This window comes from Nerophis lumbriciformis, linkage group LG27 (genome assembly GCF_033978685.3).
Source record: "Nerophis lumbriciformis linkage group LG27, RoL_Nlum_v2.1, whole genome shotgun sequence".
NCBI lineage: Eukaryota > Metazoa > Chordata > Actinopteri > Syngnathiformes > Syngnathidae > Nerophis > Nerophis lumbriciformis.
In genome coordinates, this window is record NC_084574.2 from 33,394,456 (window position 1) to 33,421,709 (window position 27,254).

General features: G+C 39.9%; 1 protein-coding gene across 2 annotated transcripts in view; it reads right to left on the minus strand.

Moving 5' to 3' along the window:
- Positions 1-306: 306 nt before the first annotated feature.
- card14 (caspase recruitment domain family, member 14) overlaps positions 307-27,254 on the minus strand; it is an 86,930-nt gene continuing 59,982 nt past the window's right edge. For both annotated transcript variants that reach the window (XM_061988042.2, XM_061988041.2), the window contains 7 exons: positions 24,022-24,262; positions 23,876-23,939; positions 23,685-23,805; positions 22,689-22,853; positions 8,784-8,902; positions 2,194-2,309; positions 307-684 (listed from right to left, as the gene is read on the minus strand). In XM_061988042.2, the coding sequence (XP_061844026.2) occupies positions 477-684; positions 2,194-2,309; positions 8,784-8,902; positions 22,689-22,853; positions 23,685-23,805; positions 23,876-23,939; positions 24,022-24,262 (1,034 nt within the window). In that variant the 3' untranslated portion in view covers positions 307-476. The remainder of the gene's footprint in view (positions 685-2,193; positions 2,310-8,783; positions 8,903-22,688; positions 22,854-23,684; positions 23,806-23,875; positions 23,940-24,021; positions 24,263-27,254) is intronic.

Below are 27,254 nucleotides of genomic sequence, written 5' to 3' on the forward strand. Positions count from 1 at the left end.
AGGCGCACTGGGTTATAGGGCGCACTGTCGGATTTTGAGAAAATGAAATGAATTTAAGTGCGCCTTATAGTCAGAAAAATACGGTACATTAATTTTACGTTGTCATTTATGACATTATTTTCTTTCGGCTTTTATATTGAAATGGCAGAAAAAAAAACTCGTAAAACCAAGGGACCCCACCGCCTCAGTGCTTGAGGCCCCTGTACAACATCCACAATTAGATCCAATCACCATATTTTTAAAAATAGAAATACATTGTCTGACAGCATCATTCAAAACAAACTCTTTTTAATTGGATCTCATCAGATTGTGCAGATGTCAGCAAAATACTGTGAGCACATGTACAGTTATTACAAATGACATGAAATCACATTGTGTTTCTATTTCACAATGTTATTTTTTAAGTATCATAGATACATACTCATGTTTACAACTATTGGTAATAGTAAGCATAAACATAATTTAATAAATCCTTGTTACCACAGGTCAGGCTCCACCCATACAATCTTCCTCCGCTCCACCGAGAGGACACTGCGTAACTCGGTCAGCAGTGAATTATGGTCACACCACGAGTCAGGGGCCACTTTGTGATACAAACATGGAAGTTTGTCCAACAGCGGCTCTTCGCTCTTTGAACACACCAGCAGCTGCTCCTCCGACAGGCTGTGCCGGTGAAGCTTTGACCTGGGAAAAAGTTTGGATATTAAGTCAAGTCTTCTTATTTAACAGCTTCAATTGATCCCTTCTCTGGCGAATTTAATTAAAATTAAACAAACAAAAAAAAGCTGTGTAAATAATTGGAAAAGTAAGGGGAAAAGCTTTATAGTTTAAAAATTAACCTTATGACTTTTGTGCCTTTTACAAGTTAAAACAAAAATACAATGTGTTCTCTTTTAGTGTTTTTAACACATCATGTCATCCCAAAGTAGTTTAATGGTCTTGAGCACAGGTACAACACCGTATTTTCCCGACGATAGGGCGCACTGATGATGAATGGACTATTTTCGATCTTTTTTCATATATAAGGCGCATTATAGGGATTATAGGGCGCATTAAAAGAGTCATATTTATTTTTATTTTTTCTAAATGTAAAACACTTCCTTGTGGTCTACATAACATGTGATGGTGGTTCTTTGGTGAAAATGTTGCATAGATGATGTTTTACTGATCATCTTCAAGTCGCTTTCTGACAATCGCTTCAGGATGCGCCGTTTTGTGGGCGGTCTTATTTACGTGGCTCACCTTCGACAGCGTTTTTCTCCCCGTCATCTTTGTTGTAGCGGTGTAGCGTGCAAGGACGGGAGTGGAAGAAGTGTCAAAAGATGGAGCTAACTGTTTTAATGACATTCAGACTTTACTTCAATCAATAACGGAGCAGCATCTTCTCATCTGTGGCTCACTAGTGCAACAACAACGTGAAAAAAACCGTCCGACCGGAACTCTCTAGTAACTAAAGTTCCTTGGGTGAATAATGTAAACTCACGACACCGGTTTGTTTTAGCGCTTTCATGGCGAGTTTACTGACAGATATAAGTAAGAACTTTACACTACTTTATATTAGAAATGGCAACAGCGGAGGATGAATGTCCCATAACAAGAAGATAGAGAAAAAGAAAAAGCTTATCGACTACAGTGTCCGCACGGACTACAAAGACGGACGCGCAAAATTTTTCAGGACTTATGCAGATCCCAAATACAGATCAGCATGTACCAGAACGTAAGTAAAGTTGCTTTTGCATAATATTGTGAAACAAATGCCAGATAATGTTTTACTTTATACACATACCATAAAAATACTCGTATGTTGAAGCACAGTACAATCCATCAAGCAGTGCGGCTTCATAGCTTACCAAAGTCGTACTAAGCATTATAAAGGATTTTTGAGCGCCATACGTAATGTTCTATATTTTCAATGGAACATATAAAACGTTGGTGTTGTTTACTTGAGTCATATTGCAGCCTACACGAATCTCTTGTGTGTGACTGCCATCATATTGCAGTCTAAAGGTATTTCTTATGTTTGACTGCCATCTACTGGTCACACTTATCATTTCCCCATGCACCAAATAAAATAGGTGCTCGTTCCCACTGGTTAGACTGTAGCTGTATGGAGAATTTCTAAACATCCCTTTCCCTGAATTGTCACATCCTGGGACATCAGTGTCACATTTTTGTTTAAGAAGAAGCATTTACCTGAGTTTACGTGCACTGCTTGCAGACTGACAAAAGAAGATTATGATAGGGAATATCTCAGCCCTGTGCAGACGACGTACACAGTCCAAACCAAGTGGGAGTACACAGTGAATACCCTGTAGGATGAGGAGAAAATATATACAGTAATCTCAAAATAACGTGTGACATCACTTGAGAGTTTAGTATAACGAGTATCAAGTAAATGTACCTCAATCGTGCTCAATTCAGCCAGCATATAAAATAATTAAATATTATTAGATTTTTGTATTATTATTTTTTTTGTTTTATACAAAACCCAAAACCAGTGAAGTAGGCACGTTGTGTAAATGGTAAATAAAAACAGAATACAATGATTTGCAAATCCTTTTCAACTTATATTCAATTTAATAGATTGCAAAGACAAGATATTTAATGTTTTAACTGGTAAGCTTTGTTATTTTTTGCTAATATTAGCTCATTTGGAATTTGATGCCTGCAACATGTTTCAAAAAAGCTGGCACAAGTGGCAAAAGTGACTGAGAAAGTTGAGGAATGCTCATCAAACACGTATTTGGAACATCCCACAGATGAACAGGCTAATTGGGAACAGGTGGGTGCCATGATTGGGTAAGCAGCTTCAATGAAATGCTCGGCCATTCACAAACAAGGATGGGGCGAGGGTCATCACTTTGTCAAGAAATGCGTGAGCAAATTGTCGAACAGTTTAAGAACATTTCTCAATGAGCTATTGCAAGGAATTTAGGGATTTCACCATCTACGGTCTGTAATATCATCAAACGGTTCAGAGAATCTGGAGAAATCACTGCACGTAATCGATGATAATACGGACCTTAGATCATCAGTGTGGAAAAGGATATCACCACATAGGCTCAGGAACACTTCAGAAAACCACTGTCAGTAACTACAGTTCGTGGCTACATTTGTAAGTGCAAGTTAAAACTCTACTATGCAAAGCCAAAGCCATTTATCAACAGCAGAAGAAGAAAAGAGTGCAGGTACTAGACTGGCCTGCATGTAGTCCAGACCTGTCTCCCATTGAAAATGTGTGGCGCATTATGAAGCCTAAAATACCACAACGGAGACCCCGGACTGTTGAACAACTTAAGCTGTACATCAAGTAAGAATGGGAACTAATTTCACCTGAAAAGCTTCAAATATTGGTCTCTTCAGTTCCCAAACGTTTACTGAGTGTTGTTAAAAGGAAAGGCCATGTAACACAGTGGTAAAAATGTCCGCGTGCCAACTCTTTTGCAATGTGTTGCCGCCATTAAATTCTAAGTTCATGGTTATTTGCAAAAAATATTAAGTTTCTCAGTTTGAACATTAAATATCTTGTCTTTGCAGTTTATTCAATTGAATATAAGTTGAAAAGGATTTGCAAATCATTGTATTCTGTTTTTATTTACCATTTACACAACGTGCCAACTTCACTGGTTTCGGGGTTTATATTATTTTCCTGTATAATAAGCAGATCATGGGTTGTGGCAACATTAAAATGCAAAAGCATAGAGTTGAGCCTTGCTTTTGCACTAGCACGTGTGCAGCTACAACACGAATGTGTCTTAATTCAGTCATTCTCAATCCCAAGGTGTACCTGGGGAAAAAACATGTACCGGTATAACAAATCATGTACATTTGTTGCTCTGTCTATACCAGCTAAATGCAGTGACGGCAGAGCAATCACATGTGTGTCCCCTACATGGCAGACAGTGAATAATTACTTGTGCAAATATGTGCCTTGGCTCAATAAAGTTTGTGAAACACTGATAGAATTATCTTGAATAATCCTCCAGCTAGATATGATATTCCCTTGGCGCAAGAGAGTGACTCAAAATAATCCACAAATGTGTAATAATACCGCAAATGCTCCAATTAAAGTCTTTGCATTTAACCTCTGAGTTTTCTATTGTTACTGTTGTAAATAGCCCAGAGTATTTAATATACTTAATTAATAGATTAGGAACCAAAAAGTGGCTTTAAATCCAGTACTATGCAAACAAGTAGCCAAGCACATACCGTATTTTCCGCACCATTAGCCGCACCTAAAAACCACAAATTTACTCAAAAGCTGACAGTGCGGCTTTTAACCCGGTGCGCTTTATATATGGATTAATATTAAGATTCATTTTCATAAAGTTTCGTTCTCGCAACTTCGGTAAACAGCCGCCATCTTTTTTCCCGGTAGAGCAGGAAGCGCTTCTTCTTCTACGCAAGCAACCGCCAAGGTAAGCACCCGCCCCCATAGAACAGGAAGCGCTTCTTCTTGTACTGTAAGCAACCACCCGCCCCCGGAAGAAGAAGAAGCGCGCGGTGCATGCTGGGATATGTGACGTTACATTTCCATTTGTGTGTTTATGTAAAGACCCCAAAATGGCTCCTATTAAGTGTGTTGTCTGTCTAATTATAAATAATGCAGACGAGGCGTGTTAACTGAGTTCTCAACGTTTACTCACAGCGTGCTCATAACCACATTCTAACTGCCAGCATACAACATCGCTTCTCAGGGCTACCGCGCATGCTCGTAACTATCGTTGCATGCTGGGTAGTGTAGTTGTTATATTTGCTAGCTCATAACATCACATTAAGAGACACGCTTACGCGCTTAATTCAATACTCGCCGTCATTCCGGGTGGATTGACAAAAGACCTCCAGCCGCTAGATATTGGTGTCAACAGGGCATTCGAAGCTAGACTGCTAACTGCGTGGGAACAGTGGATGACAGAAGGCGAACACACCTTCACTAAGACAGGGAGGCAGCGCCAGACGACGCCAACATCTGCCAGTGGATCGTAAATGCCTGGGCAGATATTTCGGTCACAACTGTGGTCCGAGCTTTCCGGAAGGCAGGATTCACAGAACTGCTGGATAACAGTGACACTGACTCCGATGACTTCGACGAGATGGAACCGGCCATTTTGGATCTCACATTTGCCCAACTTTTCACTTCGGACACCGAAGACGAAGGATTTACGAATGAAGAATAACTTCAGAAAGTGAGCGCTATGTTTATTTTGTGTGTTGTGACATTAACGTTCGAGCAACATTATGTTGCTATTGCTCTGCACTATTTAGAATTTGACTATGTTTGTGATTGCACATTTGCGTACATTTTGGGAGTGAACAGAGTTGTTAGAACGCTGGTTTTTAATATATTATTAAAGTTTGACTGACCTATCTGACTGTTTTTTTGACATTCCCTTTAGCGCAGCGTAGGCGCGGCTTATAGTCCGGGGCGGCTTATTGGTGGACAAAGTTATGAAATATGCCATTCATTGAAGGTGCGGCTAATAATCCGGTGCGCTTTATAGTGCGGAAAATACGGTAATTTGCTCTGCTTCCAACAACACGTGTTTATCAACAAGTTTCACTATTGAATACACCTTGGACCCAGAGCAAATTGTGACACGTACAGGACAGACTGGTGTCCTCCTCAAAGAAGGTGCACAAGCAAAAGTGGTTTTACTTGCTCATAAATGCACCAAAATGTGTATTTTTATACAAAACCCAAAACCAGTGAAGTTGGCACGTTGTGTAATTTGTAAATAAAAACAGAATACAATGATTTGCAAATCATTTTCAACTTATATTCAATTGAATAGACTGCAAAGGCAAGATATTTAATGTTTGATCTGAGAAACTTATTTATTTTTTGCAAATAATCATTAACTTAGAATTTAATGGCAGCAACACATTGCAAAAAAAGTTGGCACAGGGGCATTTTTACCACTGTGTTACATGGCCTTTCCTTTTAACAACACTCAGTAAACGTTTGGAAACTGAGGAGACCAATTTTTGAAGCTTTTCAGGTGGAATTATTTCCCATTCTTGCTTGATGTGCAGCTTAAGTTGTTCAATGGGAGACAGGTCTGGACTACAGGCAGACCAGTCTAGTAGCCGCACTCTTTTACTATGAAGCCATGCTGAAATAAGCAGGGGCGTACATGATAACGTTGCTTGGATGGCAACATATGTTGCTCCAAAACCTGTATGTACCTTTCAGCATTAATGGTGCCTTCACAGATGTGTAAGTTACCCATGCTTTAGGCACTAATACACCCACATACCATCACAGATGCTGGCTTTTGAACTTTGTGCCTATAACAATCCGGATGGTCCTTTTTCCTCTTTGGTCCAGAGGACATGATGTCCAAAGTTTCCAAAAACAATTTGAAATGTGGACTCGTCAGACCAGAGAACACTTTTCCACTTTGCATCAGTCCATCTTAGACGAGCCAGTGTTTCTGGGTGTTGTTGATGAATGGCTTTCACTTTGCATAGTAGTTTTAACTTACACTTACAGATGTAGCGACCAACTGTAGTTACTGACAGTGGGTTTCTGAAGTGTTCCTGAGCCCATGTGGTGATATCCTTTACACACTGATGTCGCTTTTTGATGCAGCACCGCCTGAGGGATCGAAGATCCGTAACATCATCACTTACGTGCAGTGATTTCTCCAAATTCTCTGAACCTTTTGATGATATTACGGACCATAGATGGTGAAATCCCTAAATTCATTACAATAGCTGGTTGAGAAATGTTGTTTTTAAACTGTTGGACAATTTGCTCACGTATTTGTTCACAAAGTGGTGACCCTCGCCCCATCCTTGTTTGTGAATGACTGAACATTTCATGGAAGCTGCTTTTATACCCAATCATGGCACCCACCTGTTCCCAATTAGCCTGTTCACCTGTGGGATGTTCCAAATAAGGGTTTGATGAGCATTCCTCAACTTTTCTCAGTCTTTTTTGAAACATGTTGCAGGCATCAAATTCCAAATGAGCTAATATTTGCAAAAAAAAATTCAGTTCGAACCTTAAATATCTTGTCTTTGCAGTCTATTCAAAAGAATTGTTCAATTGAATTATTCAATTGAATTGCGAATAGGTTGAAAAGGATTTTCAAATCATTGTATTTTGTTTTCATTCACAATTTACACAACGTGCCAACTTCACTGGTTTTGGGATTTGTAAAAAAAAATAACTGCACATAAATGCATAAATCTCCTCGGTGGCAAGGCCTCAGGGGTAGATGAGATCCGCCCGGAGTTCCTTAAGGCTCTGGATGCTGTGGGGCTGTCTTGGTAGACAAGACTCTGCAGCATCGTGTGGACATCGGGGGCGGTGCCTCTGGATTGGCAGACCGGGGTGGTGGTTCCTCTCTTTAAGAAGGGGAACCGGAGGGTGTGTTCTATCTATCGTGGGATCACACTCCTCAGCCTTCCTGGTAAGGTCTATTCAGGTGTACTGGAGAGGAGGCTACGCCGGATAGTCGAACCTCGGATTCAGGAGGAACAGTGTGGTTTTCGTCCTGGTCGTGGAACTGTGGACCAGCTCTATACTCTCGGCAGGGTCCTTGAGGGTGCATGGGAGTTTTGTGTTTTGTTTTGTGGACTTGGAGAAGGCATTCGACCGTGTCCCTCGGGAAGTCCTGTGGGGAGTGCTCAGAGAGTATGGGGTATCGGACTGTCTGATTGTGGCAGTCCGCTCCCTGTATGCTCAGTGCCAGAGCTTGGTCCGCATTGCCGGCAGTAAGTCGGACACGTTTCCAGTGAGGGTTGGACTCCGCCAAGGCTGCCCTTTGTCACCGATTCTGTTCATAACTTTTATGGACAGAATTTCTAGGCGCAGTCAAGGCGTTGAGGGGATCTGGTTTGGTGGCTGCAGGATTAGGTCTCTGCTTTTTGCAGATGATGTGGTCCTGATGGCTTCATCTGGCCAGGATCTTCAGCTCTCCCTGGATCGGTTCGCAGCCGAGTGTGAAGCGACTGGGATGAGAATCAGCACCTCCAAGTCCGAGTCCATGGTTCTCGCTCGGAAAAGGGTGGAGTGCCATCTCCGGGTTGGGAAGGAGATTTTGCCCCAAGTGGAGGAGTTCAAGTACCTCGGAGTCTTGTTCACGAGTGGGGGAAGAGTGGATCGTGAGATCGACAGGCGAATCGGTGCGGCGTCTTCAGTAATGCGGACGCTGTATCGATCCGTTGTGGTGAAGAAGGAGCTGAGCCGGAAGGCAAAGCTCTCAATTTACCGGTCGATCTACGTTCCCATCCTCACCTATGGTCATGAGCTTTGGGTTATGACCGAAAGGACAAGATCACGGGTACAAGCGGCCGAAATGAGTTTCCTCCGCCGGGTGGCGGGGCTCTCCCTTAGAGATAGGGTGAGAAGCTCTGCCATCCGGGAGGAGCTCAAAGTAAAGCCGCTGCTCCTCCACATCGAGAGGAGCCAAATGAGGTGGTTCGGGCATCTGGTCAGGATGCCACCCGAACGCCTCCCTAGGGATGTGTTTAGGGCACGTCCGACCGGTAGGAGGCCGCGGGGAAGACCCAGGACATGTTGGGAAGACTATCTCTCCCGGCTGGCCTGGGAACGCCTCGGGGTCCCACAGGAAGAGCTGGACGAAGTGGCTGGGGAGAGGGAAGTCTGGGCTTCCCTGCTTAGGCTGCTGCCCCCGCGACCCGACCTCGGATAAGCGGAAGAAGATGGATGGATGGATGGATAAATGCATTGATCACTCACACTTTATCAAGCCACACAGAGATGTCACAAGCCATAATGGAGACCAAATTAATTTAGTGGGTTAAGCGCTAACCTTCTTCATGACTTTCTCCACACTCTGCAGGGTATAACAGCAGTTGCTTCCCTGCCCACACTCCTCCAGAACTTGGGATTTCTGCAGTCGTACTGAGTGATCACTCGGGCTCAACACCTCTGAAATGAGCCAGAAAAGGGATTTAGAAAAAAAAGAAGTTTTTACAGATGTAAAATTGTTTTACGAAATTCTACATTTTACAATTGCACTACAGCTCATGTGTCAAACTCAAGGCCTGGGGACTAGATCTGGCCCGTCGCATCATTTTATGTGGCCAGCGAAAGCCTGATAATAATATCAATCAGTCAATCAAAGTTTATTTATATAGCCCTTGATCACAAGATTCTCAAAGGGCTGCACAAGCCACAATGACATCCTTGGCTCAGATCCCACATCAGGGCAAGAAAAAAAACTCAACCCAATGGGATACAATGAGAAACCTTGGAGGGGACCCCAGATTTGGGCGACCAGGGCAATGGGCGTCGTGTCCTGGGCATGACGTTAAAGTGCATCCGGTAGTGGAGGCTCCTCTATGGGGTCTTGGGGCACTAGGAGGTTAACCTATACTTGCCAACCCTCCCGGATTTTCCGGGAGACTCCCGAAATTCAGCGCCTCTCCCGAAAACCTCCCGGGACAAATTTTCTCCCGAAAATCTCCCGAAATTCAGGCGGAGCTGGAGGCCACGCCCCCTCCAGCTCCATGCAGACCTGAGTCCGCTTTCCCACAATATATAGAACGTCTACAGTAAAGCAGTCCGTCTGCCGTAAACAGCAATGTTGTGACACTCTTAAACAGGACAATACTGCCATCTAGTGCATTTGATGAAAGCACTTTTGTGCGTGCCACACAGCAATGCATCATCAGAGAGGGTGTTCAGCTATGGTTAGAAAAATAGTGACAGAGAATAGAACAAGGATAGACAATTCAACCCTTAACTCAACAATGAGTAGATGAGTGTTATTTGTGTGTATATGTGTAAATAAATGAACACTAAAATTCAAGTATTTCTTTTATTTAAATATATATATATATATATATATATATATATATATATATATATATATATATATATATATATATATATATATATATATATATAAAGCTAGAATTCACTAAAAGTCAATTATTTCTTATATATATATATATATATATATATATATATATATATAAAGCTAGAATTCACTAAAAGTCAATTATTTCTTATATATATATATATATATATATATAAAGCTAGAATTCACTAAAAGTCAATTATTTCTTTTATATATATATATATATATATATATAAAGCTAGAATTCACTAAAAGTCAATTATTTCTTATATATATATATATATATAAAGCTAGAATTCACTAAAAGTCAATTATTTCTTATATATATATATATATATATATATATATATATATATATATATATATATATATATATCCATCCATTTTCTACCGCTTATTCCCTTCGGGGTCGCTGGGATATATATATATATATATATATATATATATATATATATATATATATATATATATATATATATGAAATAGAAATATTTGACTTGGTGAATTCTAGCTGTAAATATACTGCTCCCCTCTTAACCACGCCCCCAACCACGCCCCCGATTCTGTCAAGGATCGTGTGGTGACTGTCTGTGCACCAGTCTACCCACGCAAAACAAAGTCACGCACATGCATCCTCCATAAAGGGATACACCCCTGCCAGGAGGATCGTTATACTCGTTCGAGTGACTGCCGATGATGATGGAAGTCGAGTGGATCTAGTTAATAGTGTGCATGCGTGGAAAAAGTACTGAGACCATAGTAATAGTGTTGATGGACAATATGGGGTTTGTTATTTAATAGGAAATACTTGTTTGTTTTTGTGCAATTGTTGATAAAATGTACTGTTTATGTAAAAAGGATGACAGAAATATATCAGTGGCTAATGATTCAAAAAACGTTTGATAAAGTTTAGAAAAGCACCTGAGACACCTATGGGGCCCTTTTAACCCTGAACAGGGGGGGTCCTTCAATATCCAGTTGACATTGTGCAGTCTATGTCGTCATACGCTGTAATAGTCGTTCATGTGCTGTGTGTCGCAGGCAAGGAAGTGGCTATTTCTAACTTGTAAGACTAGTGCTAAACATGTTTATATATGCATGGGCAAGGTTGATGAACAAACTCTGTTTCCATATGAGTTGGGAAATTGTGTTAGATGTAAATGTAAACGGAATACAATGATTTGCAAATCATTTTCAACCCATATTCAGTTGAATATGCTACAAAGACAATATATTTGATGTTCAAACTGATAAACATTTTTTTTTTTGCAAATAATCATAAACTTTAGAATTTGACGTCAGCAACACGTGACAAAGAAGTTGGGAAAGGTGGCAATAAATACTGATAAAGTTGAGGAATGCTCATCAAACACTTATTTGGAACATCTCACAGGTGTGCAGGCTGATTGGGAACAGGTGGGTGCCATGATTGGGTATAAAAACAGCTTCCCAAAAAATGCTCAGTCTTTCACAAGAAAGAATGGGGGGAGGTACACCCCTTTGTCCAAAACTGCGTGAGCAAATAGTCAAACAGTTTAAGAACAACGTTTCTCAAAGTGCAACTGCAAGAAATTTAGGGATTTCAACATCTACGGTCCATAATATCATCAAAAGGTTCAGAGAATCTGGAGAAATCACTCCACGTAAGCGGCATGGCCGGAAACCAACATTGAATTACCGTGACCTTCGATCCCTTAGACGGCACTGTATCAAAAACCGACATCAATCTCTAAAGGATATCACCACATGGGCTCAGGAACACTTCAGAAAACCACTGTCACTAAATACAGTTCGTCACTACATCTGTAAGTGCAAGTTAAAGCTCTACTATGCAAAGTGAAAGCCATTTATCAACAACATCCAGAAATGCCGCCGGCTTCTCTGGGCCCGAGATCACCTAAGATGGACTGATGCAAAGTGGAAAAGTGTTCTGTGGTCTGACGAGTCCACATTTCAAATTTTTTTTGGAAATATTCAACATCGTGTCATCCGGACCAAAGGGGAAGCGAACCATCCAGACTGTTATCGACACAAAGTTGAAAATCCAGCTTCTGTGATGGTATGGGGGTGTATTAGTGCCCAAGGCATGGGTAACTTACACATCTGTGAAGGCACCATTAATGCTGAAAGGTACATACAGGTTTTGGAACAACATATGCTGCCACCTAAGTGCCGTCTTTTTCATGGACGCCCCTGCTTATTTCAGCAAGACAATGCCAAGCCACATTGAGCACGTGTTACAACAGCGTGGCTTCGTAAAAAAAGAGTGCGGGTACTTTCCTGGCTCGCCTGCAGTCCAGACCTGTCTCCCATCGAAAATGTGTGGCGCATTTTGAAGTGTAAAATACGACAGCGGAGACCCCGGACTGTTGAACGACTGAAGCTTTACATAAAACAAAAATGGGAAAGAATTCCACTTTCAAAGGTTCAACAATTAGTTTCCTCAGTTCCCAATCGTTTATTGAGTGTTGTTAAAAGAAAAGGCCATGTAACACAGTGGTGAACATGCCCTTTCCCAACTACTTTGGCACGTGTTGCAGCCATGGAATTCTAAGTTAATTATTATTGACAAATATAAAATACAGTTTATGAGTTTGAACATCAAATATCTTGTCTTTGTAGTGCATTCAATTGAATATGGGTTGAAAAGGATTTGCAAATCATTGTATTCCGTTTATATTAACATCCAACACAATTTCCCAACTCATATGGAAACGGGGTTTGTAATATTGAATTGTGATTTTGGCATAAATGATGACCGCGTAGGAACACGGAAACGGTGAACGTTGCTTAATGACCTAAGTGGCAGTTGCAACTGTGTTTTTTAAGCTAAAATTCCAGGTGATGATGTCGTGGTGGTTGTGGTGGTGAGGCTCAGTGGCGTTGTGGTCAGAGTGTGCGCCCTGAGACTGGAAGGTCGTGAGTTCAAAACCAGGCCGAGTCATACCAAAGACTATAAAAATGGCACTCATTGCCTCCCTGCTTGGCACTCAGCATCAAGGGTTGGAATTGGGGGTTAAATCACCAAAATGATTCCCGAGCGCAGCCACCGCTGCTGCTCACTGCTCCCCTCACCTCCCAGGGGGTGAACATGGGGATGGGTCAAATGCAGAGGATAATTTCACCACACCTCATGAGTGTGTGACTATTGTTGGGACCTTAACTTTAACTTCAACCAGATGGACGTTAATCAAGAAGAATAGAAGAATCTATAGACAGTATTATTGGTAATGAAGAATATCAAGTTGCAACATATCTGAGTTGCAACTTGATGGTTGAGCTGAGTAAGCACAAAACACGGAAAGTCGTGAGTTGTGCACTGCACAACACAGCAATGGAGCAGACAGGTAAGTTAGTTTAGCAGAGAAATGCTCAAAGCTGCAATCAAACAATCAAGCAGTGCAAGATGAAGTGAGGAGGCAGAGTCAAAGAGCAAACACTGCATCCTCACAGCAGGCGACAGCTCTCTCTTTCGGAAAGTCAAATCAGAATTTTATTTCTCCACAACAACTGAAAACCTCAAACACCCAAAGAAGTTTTGGAAAATCATCAAATCTTTGTCCGCCTGCTGTAATTCAGTCAATCTCCCACCTAGTACACTTGTTGATGGTGTCAGAGTAAGTGACAGAAGAGAAATGGGTCGTCATTTTAATTATCATTTTATTTCCTCTGGTTTTCTCTTCAATTCTGACAACTCTAGTGAAGTTCCGCTAACTCCGGAAAGAACCGTTGAAAATACCCAGGTTTTAAACTTTACGCCCTTTACCACAACAGAGGTCATGAGAGCTCTAAAACAACTTAAACCTAGAAAGCTAGCTGGCTCAGATAAGTTGGAGCCGCTCTTTTTAAAGTTGGCAGCTGAAATTATAGCTGAACCACTGACTCACATTTTTAACCTTACTCTAATTTCAAATGAAATTCCTTTTGGATTGGAAATCTGCCCTTGTAATCCCCCTATTAAAAGGAGGTGATCCTAGTAATCTAAATAATTACAGACCGATCTCTAAACTCTCTGTTCTGGCAAAAGTGCTTGAATCCCTTATCAGTGAACAGATAAAAGACTTTTTGGACACCAACTTTATTCTGTCACCATTTCAATCAGGTTTTTGCAAAAATCACAGCACTGTTACTGCTGCTATGAAGTTTATACATGATGTAACTGAAGCTCCTGACAAGAAGCAGTGCTGTCTGTCCCTCTTTATTGACTTTTCAAAGGCATCTAATACTGTTGATCATGTCATTTTAATCAAACGTCTTTCAGCTATTGGTTTTAAACAGTAAGCAGTTGAATGGTTTGCAAATTACCCCACAAGTAGAACTCAGGCTGTTCAGAAAGAAGGTTCCTCCTCGGACGTACTGCGAGTGAAAAAGTGTGTCCCTCAGGGTTCTGTGTTGGGCCCCTTATTATTCACTATTTACATAAATAATCTTGTACAGAGTATTCCGAACTCAACTTTCCATTTCTATGCTGATGATACTGTCATATACTGCACAGCACCCACTCCTGCTGAGGCCTTTAAATATCTACAACATGCATTTGACAGAGTACAAGAACAACTTTGCTATCTTCAACTGGTTTTAAATGCAGAGAAAACAAAGTGTATGTTCTTTACCACATCAAAAACTGTAAGATCAGCACTGTGTGAGAACATTTCAACAAGAAATGGGCAACAAATTATGTTAGTATCTGCTTTTAAATATTTAGGATTTTTAATTGATGACCACTTGAGTTTTAAGGAGCACATTCAGTATGTTGTAAAAAAACTGAAACTTTTACTGGGATTTTATTATAGAAACAAGTCTTGCTTTTCTTTTACTGTGAAACAGAAATTGGTGGAAACAACCTTTTTACCTGTTATTGACTATGGAGATGTGTTGTACATGAATGCTACTGCTGGTTGTCTCCACAAGCTGGATAGTGTGTACCACGGGGCACTGAGATTCATCACCAACTGCGCTCCCCTTACTCACCATTGCGTATTATACTCAATGGTTAACTGGACATCTTTATGTGCTCGACGCCTCAATCATTGGTATGTTTTTATCTACAAAACCATTGTGGGTATCACTCCATCGTATCTGTCTTGTCTTTTAACAAAGAAACAAGGAAGTCACAATCTTCATTCAATGAATGTTCTGCAATTTGTCATTCCCAAAGTAAGAACTGAACTGGGCAAGAAAGCATTTAGGTTTTCAGCACCAAAGGCTTGGAATAACCTACAATCGAATATTAAACTTCAAACCCTTGTTACATTGAATGAGTTTAAAGTTTCTGTGAAAGGATTGAAGTCTACCTTGTCTGTATGCACATGTGTCATGTGAGCAAGTTTTAATGTTGGAAATGTGATGTTTTATGTGTTGTTTACTGTTTTTTAACGTAACCTTGCTGCTGCCCTCTTGGCCAGGTCTCCCTTGGAAAAGAGATCATTGATCTCAATGGGATTTTTACCTGGTTAAATAAAGGCTAAATAAAATAAATAAAGCTTACCAAAACATGATGCCTTCAGCTGTGAGCAGGCTTCCTGAAGCATCAATTAGGAAATATTTCAAGATTTGTGGACACATTGGGGTAAAGGGACACAATGTCAGACTCTCTTACACCAAATTAATGCATCATATTGACAGAGGAATCAGCAAAGGGCACCACGAGGTTGAGATTAAAGAAGCTGTGGTGAAGGCAATAATTCCAGGTTTGAGTCTTGGAGAAGTGTCGGAGATAAAATAGTGACATCTTACCCCAACTGAGGACCATATTAAAGGGCCATTGCAAGGAAGACAGTTCAACAGACCTTTTCCACAGACTGGTGAGCATTACACAGGACAGCCGTGAGTCCCCTCAAAACTTCCTAATTAGAGCCGTTGAATTAAAAGAGAGACTGTTACTTTCTTCAAGAGATGGCGGGTCAGACGGACAGTACAATTTCTTACGGTCAATTAGTACGGGGCTGTTAAGTGATCAAATCACATTTTAGCTTAAATCTTGTCTTACTGATCTGACAGTAACAGATAAGACTTTGAACGAAGCAGCTCGTGTTTAATTAGAAATAAAATAGAAATGTGTGTAACAAAGTCTCCAAAAAAAATGAAATACATGCAGACGCTGAGTCAGACTACTGAAGAAGCCAAAGTTGGGATCCATGAAGTTTGAAACACCTGGAACAGTTGTGGAAGACACACTGCAAAAAGTCAGTGTTCAAAAACAAGGGAAAAAAATACAAAAATTAGGGGTATTTTATTTGAACTACGCAAAATTATCTGCCAATAGAACAAGAAAATTTGGCTTGTCAAGACTTTCCAAAACAAGTAAAATTAGCTAACTTCAATGAACCCAAAAATACCTTAAAATAAGTATATTCTCACTAATAACAAGTGCATTTTTCTTGGTAGAAAAAAAAGAGACCTTTTTGCTCAATATGCTGAAAAATATTCTTAAATTAAATAAATGCTAGTGCCATTATCTTGATATAATGATATGCGCTCGGCATTACATTTCTTGAAACCAGCAAACTTATACTAAAAACTAATTTATTGTTCTTAATGGAAAGGCAACAAGGCAACCGCTTGTTACTCTCGGGGTCTACTAGCAGCTCAGGCATATCATATGGTCTAAAAATGCATTTTTCCATCCATAACATGACTTCATCGCACCAAGAGCATGCTCTTTCAGTCAATTAGTGTGCATACATACAGCCCGGCCCCCGGCCAAATTTTTTTTTATTGTAATTTTGAAGAATTTATCTGAATGTGCATGAACTATTTCTGTTCAAAATTGTTTGAAATGTCACATGTTTAAATATTAACTGTCAGTTTACTGAACTGTGCCAACTGTACTACTATATGAGTACGTATTTTCTCTTGTTTCATTGAAAATAAAACAGCAAAGTCCATTTGGCTGTCATCCGTTTAAATTATGAGACATAATTGTGTCAAAATCATAATTTCTTTTTTTCATGCTTGAAGTAAGAAAATATTACTTTAAAAAAGTAGTTTTATACTTGCGAGTGTTGATGACACAGCTTTGCAACAGTTGATATTCTAGTTTCAAGCATACTTTACTCAATATACCGTATTTTTCGGACTATAAGTCGCAGTTTTTTTCATAGTTTGGCCGGGGGTGCCACTTATACTCAGGAGCGAGTTATGTGTGAAATTGTTAACACATTACCGTAAAATATCAAATAATATTATTTAGCTCTTTCACGTAAGAGACTAGACCAGTGGTTCTTAACCTGGGTTCGATCGAACCCTAGGGGTTCGGTGAGTCGGGCTCAGGGGTTCGGCGGAGGTCAAGACACACCCGACTCATCGTGTAAATAAAAACTTCTCCCTATCGACATATTACGGATACAGCAACAGCAGAAGTCACACTGATTTGCAGGTGTGTAATTTGTTGTGGGTTTAAGCACTGTGTTGGTTTTGTTCTTTGAACAAGGTGATGTTCATGCACGGTTCATTTTGTGCACCAGTAATAAAACATGGTAACACTTTAGTATGGGGAACATATTCACCATTAATTAGTTGCTTATTAACATGCAAATTAGTAACATATTGGCTCTTAACTCGTCATTATTAAGAACTTATTAATGCTCTACCCCAACCCTAACCAAATAACTCTAAATTAAGTCTTTGTTACTTAGAATATGTTCGCCTAGTGTCCAAAAAACTCTAAATTAAGTCTTTGTTACTTAGAATATGTTCTCCATACTAAAGTGTTAACAAAAACATATAACTTTGTCTTGAATTTGAAAAAAAACATTTTATTTTTCACTAAAGAAGGGTTCGGTGAATGCACATATGAAACTGGTAGAGTTCGGTACCTCCAACAAGGTTAAGAACCACTGGACTAGACGTATGAGATTTCTTCGGATTTAGCGATTAGGAGTGACAGATTGTTTGGTAAACGTATAGCATGTTCTATATGTTATAGTTATTTGAATGACTCTTACCATAATATGTTACGTTAACATACCAGGCACGTTCCCAGTTGGTTATTTATGCCTCATATAACGTACACTTATTCAGCCTGTTGTTCACTATTCTTTATTTATTTTAAATTGCCTTTCAAATGTCTATTCTTGGTGTTGGGTTTTATCAAATAAATTTCCCCAAAAAATGCCACTTATACTCCAGTGCGACTTATATATGTTTTTTTCCTTTTTTATTATGCATTTTCGGCAGGTGCGACTTATACTCCGGTGCGACTTATACTCCGAAAAATACGGTAGGTCATAAAATCTCAGCAACAAGCTGTAATATCTTACTGAGATCATTTAGGACCAAAACACTTAAAACAAGTAACACACTCTAACATAAAATCTGCTTAGTGAGAAGAATGATCTTATCAGACAGAAAATAAGCAAATGTCACCCTTATTTGAGATATTTAATATTACTTAGATTTCAGTTTTTGCTGTGCAGGAAGATGCTAGGGTTTCTGTCCAACCATCGATCATACATCCCAAACTTTTCTCGCATTGCAAAACCTCTGTTATTAGACTAGACCAGGGGTCGGCAACCTGCGGCTTCGGAGCCGCATGCGGCTCTTTGATCACTCTGATGCGGCTCAGCTGCATACTTGCCGACTCCCCCGATTTTCCCGGGAGACTTCCGGATTTCAGTGCCTCTCGCAAAAAACTCCCGGGATTAATAATGTCCGATTTTCACCCATACACTAATAATAAGGGCGTGCCATGATGGTACAGCATTTAGCGCCCTCTACAATATGTATAAACAGCGTGCCAGCCCAGCCTCTTGTTATAGCCCTGACTCTTCCGGGCTACATTATACACCCCTGCTACCACCAAATCCCGCCCCAACCCTGCTCCCTCACACATCAACCCCCCCCCCCCTCTGTGCGTCGGTTGAGGTGGGCGGGGTTTGGTAGCGGGGGTGTATAATGCAGCCCGGAAGAGTTAGGGCTGCATGGGATTCTGGGTATTTGTTCTGTTGTGTTTATGTTGTGTTACGGTGCAGATGTTCTCCCGAAATGTGTTTGTCATTCTTGTTTGGTGTGGGTTCACAGTGTGGCGCATTATTAGTAAGAGTGTTAAAGTTTTTTATACCGCCACCGTCAGTGTAACCTGCAGAGGTGGGTAGAGTAGCCAGAAATTGTACTCAAGTAAGAGTACTGTTACTTTAGAGATTTATTACTCAAGTAAAAGTAAGGAGTAGTCACCCAAATATTTACTTGAGTAAAAGTAAAAAGTATGTTGTGAAAAAACTACTCAAGTACTGCGTAACTGATGAGTAACATACACACACATATCATATATATATATATATATTTATATATATATATATATATATATATATATATATATACACATATATACACATACATTGCTATATACAGTATATCATTTATATTTATTTATTTTGCCGTTTTTGTTTACATGTTAAAGGTGTTTTAATGAATATACATGCATGTTTAACACATATAGATTCCTTTCTTTCATGTTGACAAGAATATAAGTTGGTGTATTACCTGATTCTGATGACTTGCATTGATTGGAATCAGACAGCAGTGCTTAACGTCCACGTTTTCAAATGCAGGAGAAAAAAAGTTCCTCCTTTCTGTCTAATACCACATGAAAGTGGTTGGTTTCTGGTATCTTATTTGTCCAGCTTCCATATTCGTTTTCACACACTTTACAAGAAATACATTGGCGGCAAATTCCGTAGCTTGCTAGCTTGTTTGCGCTGGCTTTCGGAGACTATTATTTTGAAAGCGCAGGCGCGATGGAGCGGCACTTTTATTGTGAAGACAGGAACTGTGCAGTCAGTCTTTAGGCTTGTGACGGGATGTACGTTTGAAATAAAAAAGTGTCTTTTTTCCTTCACACTTTTGATTGATTGATTGAAACTTGTATTAGTAGATTGCACAGTACAGTACATATTCCGTACAATTGACCACTAAATGGTAACACCCCAATAAGTTTTTCAACTTGTTTAAGTCAGGTCATGTGACCCCTGGCTCTGTTTGATTGGTCCAACGTCACCAGTGACTGCATCTGATTGGTGGAACGGAGTCAAACGTCACTAGTGACTGCATTTTATTGGTGGAACGGAGTGAAACGTCACCAGTAAGGCAGGCACTATGAAGGTCTGTCTGACAGACCAAAACAAAGAAAGCGTGCATTAACAGATCGATAAAAATTAGTAGCGAGTAGCGAGCTGAATGTAGATAAAAGTAGCGGAGTAAAAGTAGCGTTTCTTCTCTATAAATATACTCAAGTAAAAGTAAAAGTAAGTTGCATTAAAACTACTCTTAGAAGTACAATTTATCCCAAAAGTTACTCAAGTAGATGTAACGGAGTAAATGTAGGGCGTTACTACCCACCTCTGGTAACCTGTGTGGTTGTTGACCAAGTATGCCTTGCTGTCACTTACGTGAGCAAGCAGAACAACGTGTGACTGGGCCGGCACGCTAGTTGAAGTGGGCGCTAAATACTGTACCATCACGGCCCGTTCGAGAGAATAAGGTGTGGGCCAAGTGTCTGAGAACCTTGGTTCATACATAGCACAAAGCAAAAAAAACCAACCTTGTATGCAGTGTAATTTCGTTTTAAATTTCAAAAGTTTTTTGTGGCTCCCATTGTTTTCTTTAATTTGTGAAACTGGTCAAAATGGCTCTTTGACTGGTAAAGGTTGCCGACCCCTGGACTAGGCTTAGACTTAGACTTAGACTTAGACTAAGTCTAAGTCTAGTCTAATAACAGAGGTTTTGCGATGCGAAACCTCTGATCCACAGAAAGGAACAAAGATGGTAGGGTTGAAAGGTCAAGGACAGGTCAAAAGTTAAAAAGTCAGACCAGCTTCCCTCAAGCCAGCCAGTGAAGTGGACTGAAAAACATCAAGAAGTCGTCGGTCAAATCTTTGAGTACCTAATTAATTGACCGCTCCTAAGCTACCCTTATTTTTAACAACCCTGTACAACACTGTGATGCATCCCAGGAAGGTTAGGTGTAGTACTGTACCAGAGACAACAAGGCAAGCTAGTTGTCATTGTGTATGGGTCAAGAACTGCTTACATACTTATAGTATTATGCTGTAAAAAAATGTAAAAATTCAGGCAAATGTACTGCTAGGTTGTACTATATACTTTTTTTTAAAGTGTACGTAAAAACAAAACAAAACGAAATAATCAAATGCATAGGCAATTATGTAAAAATATCATGAGGTAAATCCTTATCAGTGTTTGGTACCGATACCAAAATATTGGTATCGGTACCAAAATGTATTTCGATACTTTTCGGTACTTTTCGATACTTTTCACCTACTCAGTGGACTAGTGGCTAGAGTGTCCGCCCTGGAATCGATAGGTTGTGAGTTCAGCATCTCAGCATCAAGGGTTGTAATTGGGGGTTGAATATACCAAAAATGATTTCCGGGCGCGGCCACCGCTGCTGCTTACTGCTCCCCTCACCTCCCAGGGGGTGATCAAGGGGATGGGTCAAATGCAGAGGACAAATTTCACCACACCTATTGTGTGTGTGACAATCATTGGTACTTTAACTTTAACTTAACTTAAAGGGGACGACAAAAATGGCATTATTGGCTTTATTTTAACCAAAAATCTTAGGGTACATTAAACATATGTTTCTTATTGCAATTTTGTCCTTAAATATGATAGTGAACATACAAGACAACTTGTCTTTTAGTAGTAAGTAAACAAACAAAGGCTCCTTTTTAGCTGCTAACAAATGCAGTAACATATTGTGTCATTTTCCATTCTATTATTTTGGCAAAATTATTAAGGACAAGTGGTAGAAAATGAATTATTAATCTACTTTTTTTCATTTCCTGTTAATATCTGCTTACTTTCTCTTTTAACATGTTCTATCTACACTTCTGTTAAAAGCTAATAATCACTTATTCTTCTGTTGTTTGATACTTTACATTAGTTTTGAATGATACCTCAAATTTAGGTATCAATCTGATACCAAGTAGTTACAGAATCATGTTCATATTGAAAGTCCTCATGTGTCCAGGTACATATTTCCTGAGTTTATAAACATAATATACATTTATTAAAAACAAAAATAGATTTTGTGATGCTAAAAATATCGATGTAATCATAGTAGTATCAACTAGATACACTCCTGTACTTGGTATCATTACAGTGGATAGCAAGTGTAAATCCACCCATGGTGTTTGTTTACATTTTGATGCCGGTGAGCTACGGTGTGTAGTGAAGCATGTTTAGCTCTTCCTCGTCCTGCAGGGATGATACTTGTAAGAAACGTACTTTATTTGTCGCCATGGAGGCGAGGATTAGTGATTTAGAAGTAGCTAAAACATTTTAACCGCTAGCTAGCTAGCCATGTCTTAAAGCACCTCTTCCTGAGGGCATTTCAGTGTTTTAGCTTCACCTTTATCGTCAGTTTTTAGGCAAAAATGCGTCTGTTCTCCCTTTTCTGTCTACACACTGTGTCTGCTTATAAGTACTCAGTGATTGTGCGCTGCCGAACATGCTCCTCTGCTGGTAAACCAGCAATGTCACGATGTGATGACGACGGAGGGGCGTGGGGGTGGGGGACTGGTACTTTTCAGAGAAGGTATAGTACCGAATATGATTCATTAGCATCGCGGTACTATACTAACACCGGTATACCGTACATCCCTAATCCTTATACATTTATATTCATGTTTTTTTTTGACTGTTTAAAGAGTGCAGCCATAACTGTTGTATGGCCCTCAATGAAAATTACTGGCCCTCTTTGAAATAACGAATGCACTGTAAAAACATAAAACATTTAGTTTACGGAAAAAAACCTGTCAGCTCAGTCGCCAGATTTTTACCATAAAATAACAAGTTCAACGCCCGTGCTTGATTATGTATAGTATCTCTTACCTGGTTCACAGAGCTCAAAGCCTTGCCAACTTGCAACCTTCTTATCCAGGATGCGTCCCAGAATAGAGGGCAGTAACAGGACTGGTCTGCATATGGGAGGGAAGTGGGGAGTGACCAATGTATAGGGCATGAGGGTCATGCAACTTCTCGGTGCCGATGTTTCACCTACAGGGGAGGCGATAGAACCAAATTATGACTAATATAATTTTTTTGGGTCACTGTAGAGCAAGGGTGTCAAACTCATTTTAGATCGTGGGCAACATGGAGGAAAAATCTACTCCCAAGTGGGCCGGACTGGTCAAATCCCGGCACGGTAAGTTAAAAATAGAACAAGCACATTCCGAAATTGTACAAATCATAATGTTGTTGTTGTTTTTTTTACACGGTTAATAGTATTCTATCTTTATTTGCCGTTATTTATATTTTCTGAATAAATTATGTGATATTTTTCATCAGTCAACTCATTGGTGTTATATTTTTTTTTTATCTTGACTGAAAATGATCAAAATCCCATCACAATATGTTATCTATGTAGTTTGATCATTTTCCTCGACTGATGTGCTAACATCATGTGGTTTATTTTGTACTTATGTAGCATCATCTACAAAGATACAAATAATTGCCATTGCGACATCCAGTGGACACATTTAGAACAGCAGTTTCTTTCGTTAAAAAATGTCAGGTTAATTTCTATACTTCGCTGATGAGAGTATTTGGCGAGCGCCGTTTTGTCCTACTAATTTCAGCGGCCCTTGATCTCACCGTTCTGTGGACTGTGACTCGACAGTTTGTTTGCGTGCACGACTTTCTCCGACGCTGCCACAGAAAGACGTGTTTTATGCCACTCCTTCTTTGTCTCATTTTGTCCACCAAAAGTTTTATGCTGTGCGTGAATACGGATAAAACCTGTTCGTGGGCCTGATCCGGCTGTACGTTTGACACCCTTTCTGTCCAGACTTGAAGACTTGTGACTTTCCAAATGGTGTGTCCTCATACCCGATTCCGTGCTTTTGCTCTTTTCATTTTCCACGCTGACCCACAAAGGGTTTCGGCCCTGCTGACACGTGCTTACGATTCTCACTGCTTTCCGTGTATTCTGGGCCACAACATGTCCTTCCTTTTGAGAGCACACAAGTAGAAGCAAACCGAATATGGTACAGGAAGTCATTACCTAACAATACTCGTACCTTCTCAGACTTCCGGGTTTGAAAGTTCATTTCTTCAATAGCCCGAATAAGCAGTCGCTGCGCTCTGTGACAAATCAGGAACATTATTTTCTGCATCTAACGGTTTCGTTTACCCAACCAGGCAATGTGGTTTGTTCAATAAATACCTGTAGTAGTTGGGTACAAGTCTACTCTGGTGTGCCAGAAGCTTGTAGGCGTCAACTTTACTCGCGTACCAAGAGTCATCAGTGTTGGCAGGGCGTGTGTTGGTCACATGCAGAATGTCATTGCAGGAAACAGCCATGGTCCCTTTTGGACCTGCTGGGATGGTCACGTTGACGCGCACGTAGAAGGAGTCACCCGATGACAGCTTATCGTTTTGCAATTGTTGCAGCAAAGCTTCGTAGTCTGAAAAATAACATTGATTGTGATTACTGTTATATATATATATATATATATATATATATATATATATATATATATATATATATATATATATATATATATACATATATATATATATATATATATATATATATATATATATATATATATATATATATATATATATATATATATATATATATATATATGAAATACTTGACTTGGTGAATTCTAGCTGTAAATATACTCCTCCCCTCTTAGCCACGCCCCCAACCACGCCCCCGCCCCACCCCGACCAAGCCCCCCACCCCCCACCTTCCGAAATCGGAGGTCTCAAGGTTGGCAAGTATGTGTGTGGCGCAATATGTAGCATAAAATACAACAATGGAACTTAAGCTGTACATCAAGCAAGAATGGGAAAGAATTTGAAAAAAATTGGTCTCCTCAGTTCCCAAACATTTACTGAGTGTTGTTAAAAGGAAAGGCCATGTAACACAGTGGTAACAATGCCTGTGACAACTTTTTTGCAATGTGTTGCTACCATTAAATTCAAACTTAATGATTATTTGCCAAAAAAAACCTAGTTTCTCAGTTGGAACATTAAATATCTTGTCTTTGCAATCTATTCAATTGAATATAAGTTGAAAAGGATTTGCAAATCATTGTATTCTGTTTTTATTTATGAATTACACAACATGCCAACTTCACTGGTTTTGGGTTTTGTAATAAGCTCATGCACATGTTTTCTTAGCAGCGCTTCCTTATGACCAAGACATTTGAGTGACACGTTAAAAACAAACAACATGTTTTATGAGTGGTATTTCCATTGCACTACTGCATTTGTAAATTCAGAGTATGACTGGTTGCAATTAGTTTGATGCACCATGACATACTGTACCGGATCAAAATAGAACCATCTACTGTTGTAATTTTTCTACTTGCTTATATTGATTTTCCATTATCAATGGGTGGGTTTGTTTGGATATAAAATGTGCTTTTATTTTAATTTATTGATTGAGGGATTGTATTATTAGTCAGAATAAAAACGACAACTTCCTTTAGGGCGAGGGTCATCAACCCACGGCTCTCGAGCCGCATGCGGCTCTTAGTGCCGTCCTAGTGGCTCCCTGGAGCATTTAAGAAAAGGATGAAATTGGAAAAAGATGGGGGGAAAATATTGTTTTTTGTTTAGTATGTTTTTTTGGTTTGAGGACAAACATGACACAAACCTTCCCAGTTGTTAGAACTACCACTGTTTAATATGTGTGTGTGTGTATGCTTCACTGATGGCACTATTTGGTCAACATCCTTTTGTCCTACTCATTTCGGCGGGTCTTGAACTCACCATAGTGTGGACTGTGACGCAACAGTTTGTTTACATGTAAAATCTTCCACTCCTTCTTTGTCTCATTTTGTCCACGAAACGTTTTATGCTGTGCGTGAATGCACAAAGGTGAGCTTTGTTGATGTTATTGACTTGTTGGAGTGCTAATCAGGCAATGCTAACATGCTATTTAGGCTAGCTGGATGTACATAGTGGATCATTATGCCTCATTTGTAGGTATATTTGAGCTCATTTAATATCCTTTACTTGTATCCTCTTTGTATATAATTTAGTTTTGCATGTGTCATGACACATTATCTGTATGTAATATTGGCTGCATTTCTGATAGTTGTTTGTGTGCCATGTTGTTCCAGACCACAGCAAACATTACCTAGCTTGCCAAAGATTGTAATAAATATATTAAAAAAAGACAGCCTGCCGTTTCCTTTAACTTGGACACACACATCTATACCTTTGGCCATTAAAAGCCAGTCATTTCCAGGAGTTATCTCACCTTCTGAGTAGTCTCTGATTTACTAATAGTTTCTAATGTTGTATAAATGTGTAGAATAAATATTACATTTCAACATTTTTGTCAACGAAGACTTGAGTCAGCCTGCGACACATAGTCATTTTGATAGTAGGCTATGATAGCTCATATAGACACTTACGTAATGTGTTGCCTTCATTATAAAACTTATATAAGGCATTTAATTCTTTGCGGCTCCAGACAGATTGGTTTTTTGTATTTTTGGTCCAATATGGCTCTTTCAACGTTTTGGGTTGCCGACTCCTGGTTTAGGGTTATTTAATGACGATATAGTTACAATGAGGGGAAACAGTGTACGAATGAAAATAATACATAATGTAACAGTTTTTAAAGGCCTACTGAAACCCACTACTACCGACCACGCAGTCTGATAGTTTATACATCAATGATGAAATCTTAACATTGCAACACATGCCAATACGGCCGGGTTAGCTTACTAAAGTGCAATTTTAAATTACGCGCAAAATATCCTGCTGAAAACGTCTCGGTATGATGACGCCTGCGCGTGACGTCACGGATTGTAGAGGAAATTTTGGGACAGCATGGTGGCCAGCTGTTAAGTCGTCTGTTTTCATCGCAAAATTCCACAGTATTCTGGACATCTGTGTTGGTGAATCTTTTGCAATTTGTTCAATGAACAATGGAGACAGCAAAGAAGAAAGCTGTAGGTGGGAAGCGGTGTATTGCGGCCGGTGTTGTGCCGGATAACGCACCCCCGCTGTAGAATGCACCCCCTGACTGTTGTGCGAGATAACACAGCCGGTGTTCATTGTTTACATTCCCGAAAGATGACAGTCAAGCTTTACCATCGGCCTGTGGAGAACTGGAACAACAGAGACTCTTACCAGGGAGACTTTGAGTTGGATACGCAGATGTGGTACAGTGAGTACGCATGCAGCTGCGGCTTCCAAACATTTGATCGCTTGCCCGTACGTGCGTGCCGCTATGTGCATGTCACGTACGTAACTTTGGGGACTTTGGGGAAATATATGTGCTGTATGAACTTTGGGGAGGTGAACGGTACTTTGGGCTGTGGGATTGAGTGTGTTGTGCAGGTGTTTGAGTTGTATTGGCGGGTTATATGGACGGGAGGGGGGAGGTATTTGTTATGCGGGATTCATTTGTGGCATATTAAATATAAG